We start from the raw sequence: 11,701 nt of genomic DNA on the forward strand, positions 1-11,701 counted from the left end.
TATTGCATATTTGTATTTATCAAATGTATGGAATCTAAAAAAAAAAAATAAAAAATAAAAATCTGCGAGACAAGAATGCGGTATTTCTATTCCATCGATGAATTAAAAACCGTCTTTAGGGAGCGTAGTTTTCCCACAGAATAGCCTGTATAAAAGAGATCCCGGTAATAATAGGTTACTGTCAGGACTCGCTTCTCTAGCCACGTCTATTCAACCTGTCATTCGCGTTTTGCGGTCGGTATTGTGATTTGCAATGGTAACCCTTCGCACATCCTGTCTATTGTCGCGAAAACGTTCGCTCGTGCTCCTATACTGCTTCCTCCTTTCCTGCATGTTCCCTATTTTTCCTCGCTTCTTTGCACTTGTAGAATTCTCTGTCTCTTCAAGCTCTTCTCTATTAATGATTATACTTGCATAAAACAGTGCAGACACAAACACTTCATTATATATATAGCTTTACTTATACATAATATATTATTATTATAAATAGAGTTATATTTCTATTTTTTTTTTCCAAAAAACTAAAAAAATTATTTTAAACTTTTTCCAAATATAACTGATTGAGAAGCAAAAATGTAAATTATAAATTTTCATTTTGTTTGATTATTATAAAAAAAAAAAAATTGTTACGTAAAATTGAAAGTATAAGATTCTGAAGTATTTCGATTCTGAAGTATTTCTTCTCCATTTACTTGAAGCCTTAACAATAAGAAAATAATGTATCGTTATAGACATACAATATGTAGAGCAAGTGAACCATATAAGTAACGATTATCCCAGGTCAGTCCCGTGAACAATCAGAACGGAACAAATTGAGATGAGAGCGATTATCAAGTCCCATAGGACGGTTTTACATTGTGTAGTAGGCGACATATGGTTGATGGTTCATTACTATTTTATGCACAACTTGCTTAAATACCGTAAAACTTTTTCGTCATTCGCAATGAAGGCAGGAAGGGGTGGAAAGAAGGAAGCTAGCGTGGAGCATATAAGTAGCATGTAAGACAATATTTCTATTCCTGCTACTTCCTTCGTGCGGATGTCTGATTGTAGGTTCCGGAATATATATCAATTGTACTTTTTGGTTAGAGACTTTTTGGTTTCCGCTTGTACATTGATGTTAGTTCGTGACATACATCGTGTAATATTTACATAATATAATATTTTTCAATTTCAAGCAGAATTGCAAATGTAGCAGCCTTAATATATTTATCTGTTCTATTCGGAAATATTATCCGTTGATTGATCATGAATATTAATTGTTATGAATATTAATTTTGCCTTTAATGATCAATAACTATCGTTAATTGTATCTTTCGTGCAAAAGCAAGTTTCTTGTACGGAGCGACTTGTATTATACGTGTTGACTGAATAATTTGCAGCTACGGCAACTACGCACACATGTTAGCCTCGACAATCTGGAAAGTGGTTAAGCATTAAAGCCGAAATTCCTAGCTACCGTGCACCGGAACGACTGATGGTAACGTTGACGACGCCTCGAGGCGGTGCAGTTGCAGGCAGCGAGCTGCAGCGAGATAGGCTAACGTCATAGGCCGTCCCTAGGGTGCAACTATGCCTTTGGCTTTGATGTTACCCACGGTTACGTCACGTGATCGTCCGCTATATCGTAGTTAATGGTCGGGGCCACATAGGAACGCAGCATTATCGAAGGGAGTTTAAAGGGATCTGGAGTAGGGGGTGAATGAAGAGAATGGAGGGGCGAGTGAAGCCGTGGCGAGTACATCCGGCGAGGCGGAAGTCCCGGACAGCCTCCGGATGTTTCGTGGTGCCTACGGTCAGCGAGACACATTCGCGCTATATCGACGCATCACGCGAATGCAATTATTCGCGACGACTCAACCGCTCGCATCTGCGAACACAGACAAATCAAATTGCGTTCTGAATAGTGTTGCGCGATGAGACGATAGAGAAAATGACGTGTGAATTACAAAGAAGACCAAGGCTAGCTTTTGTTCTAATTTCTAATATTTGCTTGATTATTAAATAAGCATGAATTATCCATTACAAGCTACTACAATATAAATAGTACGAAGAATTGAAGATTTTAAACTTAAATCTCCCTTTTTATTTGAATATTTGAATATTTGATTTTTTGTTGCATAAAGTCTGTGAGATCAAAATATATATTCATGATGTATTTTTACCATAATATATTTTTATATTATGGTAAATATAGTTTTTGTATAATAATATTATAATCATAATCGTTTGGAATAAAAAAATTTTTAAATGCTTTTTTGTACATTGCATTACGAAACAAATGATGTTTATATAAGTATGTAAAAATGTTAGAATTTTAAAGTTGCGGTTTTTCTTTGCTATTTAATTTTTTTTTATTTATTTAATACAGGAACTATATTTATGCAAATATTCTTGTATTATAAAAACTATATTTATGGTAAATATATTAGTTATTGGTAAAAAATACATTATAAATATGCATTATGAAACAAATGATGTATATATAAATATGTAAAAATGTTAAGATTTTAAAGTTGCGATTTTTCTTTGCTACCGCTTAGTTTTATTCGAACATATGTAAGAGAAACTCTTTGAAGCGAAATTATGGCTCAGTTGGAAACTAATTATAATATTTCGGAAATGGCAAGTAAGTTCTAAATGTATATATGTATATATATATATATGTCGAAGACATTTTAAATCTTTAAATTTTTTTAGAAGTGATATTATAAAATATTTTTTCTCAAATTATGTTAACTTCCATTATATAGATTTCACAGATACACAAAAGACAAAATGGTTATTAATATCTGCGCCGATACCAGTATTTTTTATATCTATAGTTTATCTTTATATCGTTTACATTGCTGGTCCACAACTCATGAAAAATAGACAACCGTATTCGTTGAAAACGTTTATACAGTGTTACAATTTTTTTCAAATTATTACAAATGCTTGGTTAGTGTTTAATATGATGACATATGGTAAACCAATTACTGCTATATGGAGATTTTGCGATTCACTCGATGAACTTTGCGATGACAATAGTGAAAAGGTATATTTAACTTTTAAATTTCAAAAAATAAGAAACAGTTTAAATATAGGATAAAGTTGACTAAGTCGTACTGACGGTTAAATCTCTATTGTACCTCTATTGTATTTTCTAAAATGAAACATTTTTTTTAAAGATAATGACACTGATGTGACGGTGGTAATATGGGTTAAGAATTTTTTGTTTTCGAGTCGTTTGTTTATGAGTGACATTCAAAATTGATTTTGTTCGATGTCTGATCTAAGTTTTGATACAATTTACTTAAGGTGTTATCAGTACAAAATGGGTAATTGAATCAATATATCATTCTTCATGATATTTAAACTCTTTTCGAGTATAGCATCAAATTAACAAAATATTTGTAAGTTATGTTGTTATTGGTAAATTTGCAAAAATAGAGGGAGTTAGGTAAATCGTACTTGTCGTACTTGGTCTTTATATTGTACGATTTTTGCAAATGATGCGAGCAATATATGGAGGTTACTATAATGATAAAAAAGGTCCTACAGTGGACTGGATTCAGGTACTCTAAGTAGTTGCACGAAAGTAGTGACAATCCTGACATTTGCCAAAACTATTTAAATAAGCATTCACAGAAAGTGAGTACTTATTAATTATTGACTTTATACTTTCTATTAAATTTTTCTATTGAGTCTTTCTATTGAATCTTTTCCATTGTGACGAAAAAATCGGTGATTGATTTTATTTCCAAAATTAATTTTTTTCTGAAATATCTGAGATTTTAATATTCTGAAATATAGTATGGTAGCTTAAATTAATTTAAGTATTGCTTTTTATTTTGTTTTATTATTTTTAAATAAGTTTAAAAAACACAGAATTTCTGTGTTTATGATTTCTGTGTCAATCTAATTTCTGTTTTTATAATAGAAAAGTTTTTATTATACCTACTTAAATATGTATATTCAGTTTGAAATTAAAAATAAATTTATTAATTTTTTAAAATTAATTAGAGTTTTAAAATTTTGTTTATTTTCCCAGTAAACAAACTGACATTATTTACCGTTTTGAATGATGTTGAAGATGCTATTTTAATGTCAAAATGACAATAAGCAATGTCAGTTTGTTTACTATATTAGAAGTACGATTTAAGAATCAGGTGATTCCTACAATTTAACGACTCGATCTCCAAATCATCCCGAAAGCTATTTTTTTAATTTAATTTAAACAATAATTTAATGTTTATTTTCGTAAAAGTATAGTTTTGTTTTATTGTCAATGAACCAAAGTTTAATGTAAGTACAGAAATATTCTGATCTCTTCAATATTTTTATTACAATTTTGTTTAACATTAAGGGGTACGATATAGGTGCCTTCGCCCTACTAATTTAAATTAGTAGGTACATTTTAATTGTTACTCATACGACATACGTACAAACATCGATAAATTAAACACATAAATTTGAAAAGTAAATATGACAAACTTGGCAAACATTGAGACGAACAAAATGACAATAGATTTAAATAGATTAAATCGACATCATTCACACATTACTAATCATTACTAATCATTCATTAAGACCTTGAAATGACGTATATGTCAATAGATCAAATATGAAGAAGAACAGTCTATCACGGTCAAAGTTTAAAAACTGTAATATTTTTCGTAATAAATTCCTTACAGTTTTTCTAATTTAATTTAGGGGGAGATTAATAGCGTTTTAGATTGATTATATTGAAAGTCCGAAAATTATCGGCCCTCAATCTTATTTGAAATAAAATTCATTTAATATGAATATACATATATTGTATTAATCAAAACATCTAATTTTGACCGTGATAAGCTGGCGTTCTTCTTCGTATTAGATTTAAATTTTTTATTGCAGGTGTTTGAAATATTATGGTGGACACTAATGCTTAAATTGTTTGATTTCACTGAAACTGTAATCTTTGTTTTGAGGAAGAAAGACCACCAAATCTCATTTTTACATATTTACCATCATGTTACCACATTTATCTGTAATTGGTTGGGACTTAGTTACTTCAATTATGGTTTTCTCATGACTATAATGTTGCTCAATTGTTCTGTACATGTTGTAATGTATTTCTATTATTTTCTGAGCACTTTTGGATCGAGCATGCAACGATTTCTTCTAATCAAGAAGTTTGTTACTATTTTACAAATGGTAAGCCCTAAATCTATATAATTTTTCGATATATATGTATTGATATTGCTTTTATTAAAACAGACACATATTGCATTCATTGTGGTAATTTCTACACAAGGTTTTATATCCAGTTGCAATACCAAGATAATATACTTCTCTACAATAATACTTATTAATGGCATGGTAAACTTGTTATTCTTTTACAATTTCTTTTATCATTCTTATAGGAAGTCGAAAACAGCTTAATTTTGAAAGTACAATTTTGTTGAATAAGCACTGCTGTTAATTCAATAAAATTCATTCTTATTTCATTTATTGTAATAAAATATTAAATATGTATATCTAATGCGTATGTGTATATCCTATTATGATTCCACAATTTCCTATGTATTTATCTAAAACAGCGCAAGTAGCATAAAACAATGCTATGTAAAGGGTTGCGTCTTGTATGCTATCTTGAAAGGTAAATAGTTGTACAGTTTGCGTGCATGTGCTGCACACTGCACTATCGCATACTCCAGTCTTGTCGGGCAGGTGATGGTATCTCACGAATGCGCCTTAAGTGCTAATTTCGCGAGCGTCACATTTCCCACGTTTGACAGGGCGAATCCTCGGGAGATCCCGCGCGTCCACGTCGATGTCTACACGCGCAGCGGCGTACATAATTCTGGATTTAGTGTCGCGTTAGGCCGTCTGAGTTTGAGGATCGTAGTCCCCCGAGTGGCGCGAGATACCGCATGGCCGGCCGTGCAGCGTGATTTGTGGACGTCAATATGGGGGTTATGCGTGACGTATCTCACCGATCATAATTACATCCTGTTACTGGAGCCATACCTACGCTACGGTTCCTCCTTTCTCCTTCCTTCCTTCCTTCCTTCCTTCCATCCATCCACTCGTATCGCTCGTACTGCTCGACCATTCTCTCTATATCTACGATGACATGTAGAACTTTCTGATTTATCGATTCTGTAGAGGAATAGCTTAATCTTTCACCGCGCGTCTTGTTGACAAAGCATCGCGAATTTATTAAAGAAGATTATATTTTCTACGCCGCTCAACAGTTTCAATCATAAATTAATTTTTAATTATGCATGACACAGATATTATTTAGATGAGATAAATAAGGGTCGATTTTAAGTCGATTTTACGTCGTGCGTATTGAAGAAGAATCATAAAAATATTTTTATATGAATTAGCCTCGTTTTACGTTTATTGCCTAGATGATTGCGAGTTTTCTTTTTCTACGGACAATGATATACGATATTTAAACGGATGTAATTTAATTTCTGTCAACACCTAGCTGCTTTCGAATCTGAATTTCGACACTTCCAAAACCTTTTCCTCCTTTCGATGTTCTTTGAGACGGAAGTCATAATCTTACGTGGCTGACAGGTAATAGCGAACGTTATTGTCGCTACCTTTTAGTCCGCGTACATACGCTATTGTGTTGCTTTTTATTTTTCTTACCATCGCGTTTAATAGCGACAACATTGTCAGTAAATCACACCTAGACCTGCATGAACCTAGCGCAACTCTGGGCGAGGCTATTAGTATAAATACGGTTATAATGCAGGCCCCAGGGGTTGGAAAGGGTATAAACAGCTAGTAAATCAAGACCTGCGACCCTCCAGCAGCAGGGGTCTGCCACCGACTCGAAATCAGGGCGAACGTTTAGCGTCTCGCAATAGCGAATGAGTCTCTTTTCTAATCGGCCGTTTTTTGCCCGTCTGCTGCTCTTGCAGATTGTATTGCACTGAAATCACTGTATGTATTAATATAAAACGGATCATATAAAATTTTTCGATGCAAATAAAAATATAAGGAATTACATTATAAGTTAAACCATTATAATATACGTTAATATACGTTTTATTAATTAATTTCTACTAAATTTCTACTAAAAAATAAAAGTAAATAAAAAAAGTAAAAAAAAAGAATAAAAGCGAATTCGTATTTTCATTAAAAATCATACAAGTGTTATTGGATTGCCTATGTAATTTTAAGAAAGATATTTATCAACATAATAAAATTTGTTCTCTTTCTTTCTTTTCTCTTTCTTTCTCGTCCCTTTCTTTAATACCAAAATATAATTTCGTAACGCATCATGATTTCATGAAACTTGAACTATTTGCTTTATTATTTGGATAAATATTTGTTCAAATTTCCACCTTAAGATTTTCATGTTCTTTTCGATTGATCATATTTTTTTATAAAATGGAAGAGCCTCTAAGAGGAAGAAAGTAAAATGTAATTATTGTAATTTCAATTTAAAAAAAAATATTGATCTTCCTCTCATTGGGCATAACAACAGAAAAGATCGCGGGCAGGTGACGGGAGACATCGCGAATCCAACTTGTCGGTCCAACGAGTCTCTCACGTAACATCGAGGACGTACCTCCGCCGAATTAATCCGCCATTAATATCCGCGCATCGAGGCGGAAGAGCCGGTCGAGTGTGTAAAGCTTCTTTCTAAACAAGCGGTTCTAACAAATGGCGAAATCGTCCGCGTCTCCCGACACGGCGTGGCGCTCCTAATGCCGCGGCCATGTATGCATACGACCGGACGGTGATTAATGCCGGCGTGGAGGGTCAAGATCCTCGTCGATTAATCAAATTAAGGGTGGAAGCGCGAGATAAAACTCGCGCCGCTGGAAAAGTCCGATGAGAAATCGTCACCGTGCGCGTTCGCCCGTCCGATATTGCCGGTGTGACCGTTGAAAGAGGGAAGTCTGGGGGAGGGAGCCTAAGAGAATCACACGAGTGTTGAAAAATGACGGACATGACTTATCTGTATCGAGGATTGCGCCTGGCGGCCGTTTGGAAAGAGGCGTGACTCTGAAGCCTTTGAGCTCTTGTACATTCTGGACCGAGAGAAAACTGGACGTTCTGGTCGCACGTCACAGGCCAGAAGGTAGGCCAGAAGGTAGAAGGGGCTTAAGATCTCTCGGGTGTAAACGGAAATGTGAAATATAGTCCCGATATGATCTACCCAAGTTAGCCTGTCTGTTCATCGCTCGTTCATCGCTTCACCCGTGCGAATGAGGAACGGCTAAACGCGTCTGATGAGAATCAAATACGGCACCTACGCGTAACTGAATTTACGGGTCGTCGGACGTTCTCTCAGCACCGCAGACGGACGCTATAGAATATAGATGGACCTCTTTCAGCGTCCGGTAACTGGAGCCCCGCGATTACCAACGCGGCAGATCGGCGAGTCCCTCGAAACGATCAGTTAAGTCCCGTGCACGAATTCATATCTCGCGCATCGTTTGTCTCGAACAGAAGCTCGCATAGGCATTCGTCGGGAACGTTTGAAGCGATGAGCTGCGGAGCGAGAGAAAGAGGGAGGGTTGGTTCGTCGAGTTCAGAGGGCGATCGTCGTGTGTGTACCAAGGTGGGACAAGCGGAAAAGGCGGGAGGAATGGGAAAGAGAATGAGAGAGATATAGAGAACAGCTTCGTATTCGCAAACACGCAAATTTCAAAAGGCACTCGACTATGTGATGTCGCGGCGGGCATGAGCGACGGGGCTCTCCGACGACGTATGCAAATACAGATCGAGCATGATAAATTGCTCTTGTCAAGCCACCCGGTATTTCGCACGAGCCTATAGAAACCCGTTTATCGTCGAGGTACGGATTCCGCATATAATCTCGCCGTTCTCGCCGACGGTTGAAGCAGCGCCACGACGTGTCACGTCGCGCATCGCGACCGACGAAACTTTTGCGTGCGCTTAGTCGGCGCCATCGCCGATGATGACGACGACGACGGCGACGACGACGACGACGACGACGACGACGACGACGACGACGACGACGACGACGACGACGACGACGACGACGACGACGACGACGACGACGACGACACCGCGCCGCGACAGAGTGCGGCCTGGCTATACCTCCGACGTCGTTATCGTTCGCCGCCGCCACCGCTGCGAATTTTAATGGAATAGTTGCGTTGTCGCCACAAAACGATTCCGCGGCTCGCGATTTGTTACGCCGGCAGAAACACAAACGATCATTTCGTCCTTCTCTGCGAATACTCGACAAAACTTTTGGATATGACAGACGAGTGGAATTAGGCGATATTGTAATCTTGAAATTCCGCTGATTGTCTTTTATTTTATATTATTTCCTTTTAATGAACTTAATTTATATAAGATTATAAGATATAAGATTAATTAATTATTGTTTCAAAATTTGAAAAATTGTTTGATTTATTTAATCCTGTTGATTTGTTTAAATATATTCGCGATCCAAAATATAATTAATGTTTTATTTAAATACTTTTCTCCCCCAGTATTTCACGACGTTATCTATTAATGTTAGATGTTTTCCATGAAATTTCTTTCATTTTTTATTTTTTTTAATCATATTGAGCTTTTTAATCATATTGATCCAAATATAATGATATGATGATCGTATAGTAAATTTAAAAAGATCAGAATTAATTCGAATGGCAAGTACACAAAATAGATTTGTTTCTTTTTTTAATGTCCATTGGTAACCATTAAATTTATTCCTAGTTTGTACGCGAGGTGATATCTTAGCTAGCCATTAGGAGGCAGAGTCGGCAGCTGAAGTCTAGAGGGTTGTGTGATATTACCTTTCCCTTATGATTGTACAGAGCTGTCAACAATGTCGCTGCACGAATTTGAAAAGACTCGTGACGTTCTTTTGGACGAGAGGATCAGTCTTTATTTCTACCGGTCGCGAAAGAAAGCTCGTCGGCACTCGATTTAGGTGTAGATTCCGCGTCTAAATCGTTTCATTACAAGATTTCGTAGGGGGTCCTGGCACATCTGCATTAAATGCAGCCCGAAACCGGTTCACCAACTTCGTATCAACCTACTAAAGCATTTCTTTTTTTCCACGTCGATTTATTGCTCGTCACGTCGTGAAAGATGTCGTCGACGAGCTCACCACGGTTTGAGAATTATTCTCGATGAAATGGCGGATATTGCGATAATAACCGGTTCTTGCATTAATCCCAACGGATTAAATGTACATGAGTTTTTATTATGCATATTTAGTAACTATCAATATTCTAATCTTAATGAGATTGCTTATGCTTGTTATGTAAGTATGAACATGTAATAATTAGCATCTAGTCTGTTTTTATACAATAATCCCAGTTTTTTGCATAGGAACATTTAAAGCTGTTAATTACCTTCCAAAAATATTCCGACGCGAAAAGCTGTTTTTTTTCTTTTTTCAGAGATTTCGTTTTATATTTTTCGACGTAAATGCATTAATGTGCTTTCAGTACATGGACTTATATAACCATTTTAGTTTGACGCATACACGCGTGATTATCGCGTATTAGGGTAGTAAATAAAACGCTCGCTAATGGAACCCCGCAATTCCACGCTCGCACATTTCGCTTTCTCTGCATTATGTTGCCGTCGATCAGCACGACATGTATCAGGAATTCCAATTATCCATATATTTTGAGTCATATAAGCGTCGTCTCGTCTGTCCGTACTAAAAAATTATTAGATATTCCTTTTAACGTAAGGCATGCAATTAATTCACAATTATCCAGATATTTCCATTTCAGCTTTTTTATACAGTTATCTTTGTATGCGTATTGGCCAACAATATTAAAGCTTGGAAACGCGCAGTCGTTCTCGATATTGTGTATTCGTAATAACGCAGAATTCGAATCGAATCTACCGGATGTACTCGTTGTATCTCGCATATTGCATTCCATCAAAAGGTGTTCTTCATTCAGTACCAATCACGTAGAAGCGGTGGATACGTATGCTGAATATTAGATTCGCGTTTCCTCTTTCGCGACGGCCGGGATCGCCGTCGTGTCATGTCCCGAAGGGCCATCGCGGTGGGAAGCTTGAAATGTGAGTCAGAATGAAAGCGAATGTAGTCGATTCGAGAAGTGATTCGTCGGTGGCACCCACAGGCGCCCACGCCACGCCTTCAAACCGAATCCCACTCCGTCATATTTTCACCCAATCCACTCTGCCTCTTTTCCTTTGACCGTGTTCCGCTTTTCACGTCGCTCTGGAGAGAGTTCTCGCTCGATGCGTCCCGTTTTCGAAAAGCACCGTTCCGCATTCAATCCGGCCGCTTTAGAGGGATGAAAAGGACCTTGGTCGGCTCACTCGCAACACACACTCATTCACTAACGATTAGTCGGAGAAATAATCTCAATTCAACAGATTAGGATATGATATTGAACTCTCAACTATTATTTTTTTTCCGCATATAACTTATTTTGAAATAAATCGATCGAAAGAAATATTATATACGTGATAAAAAATTTCTGCGTTCATTGATAATTTATTAATGCCTAAAATAATGTAGTAGTATGCGAATTTCATGTATGATATTTGTAGAGAACAGAACTCGAGTTTCTGTGGTATTTCTATTTCATCATGCGTATATGATGATAATATCAGTAGATGCACCTGTTTGTTTCTCAGAGGGTTTGAATTAAAATCGGTGATTGATAAGATATTCATTTAAGCTGGGGCAGATTTATCGAGGACTTCACGTCGATGAAAATGATTGAAATGATTATAA

At 36.3% G+C, this 11,701-nt stretch overlaps 1 protein-coding gene across 1 annotated transcript; it reads left to right on the top strand.

Moving 5' to 3' along the window:
- The first annotated feature begins 2,526 nt into the window (after positions 1 to 2,526).
- LOC108688575 (elongation of very long chain fatty acids protein 1-like) lies at positions 2,527 to 5,406 on the top strand. The gene is made up of 4 exons (XM_018194882.1): positions 2,527 to 2,629; positions 2,754 to 3,037; positions 4,879 to 5,178; positions 5,242 to 5,406. Exons 1-4 carry the CDS (start codon positions 2,587 to 2,589, stop codon positions 5,404 to 5,406), a joined length of 792 nt encoding a protein of 263 aa, XP_018050371.1. The 5' UTR covers positions 2,527 to 2,586.
- The last annotated feature ends 6,295 nt before the right edge of the window (positions 5,407 to 11,701 follow it).

This window comes from Atta colombica, unplaced genomic scaffold, assembly GCF_001594045.1.
Source record: "Atta colombica isolate Treedump-2 unplaced genomic scaffold, Acol1.0 scaffold236, whole genome shotgun sequence".
In the NCBI taxonomy this organism is placed as follows: domain Eukaryota; kingdom Metazoa; phylum Arthropoda; class Insecta; order Hymenoptera; family Formicidae; genus Atta; species Atta colombica.

Excerpts from the sequence above, each read along its gene's own strand:
- LOC108688575 (XM_018194882.1), top strand. The coding sequence starts at position 2,587 with ATGGCTCAGTTGGAAACTAATTATAATATTTCGGAAATGGCAA. Across the intron at positions 2,630-2,753 it reads TAATATTTCGGAAATGGCAA|ATTTCACAGATACACAAAAG; the intron begins GTAAGTTCTAAA and ends TCCATTATATAG. Across the intron at positions 3,038-4,878 it reads GCGATGACAATAGTGAAAAG|GTGTTTGAAATATTATGGTG; the intron begins GTATATTTAACT and ends TTTTTATTGCAG.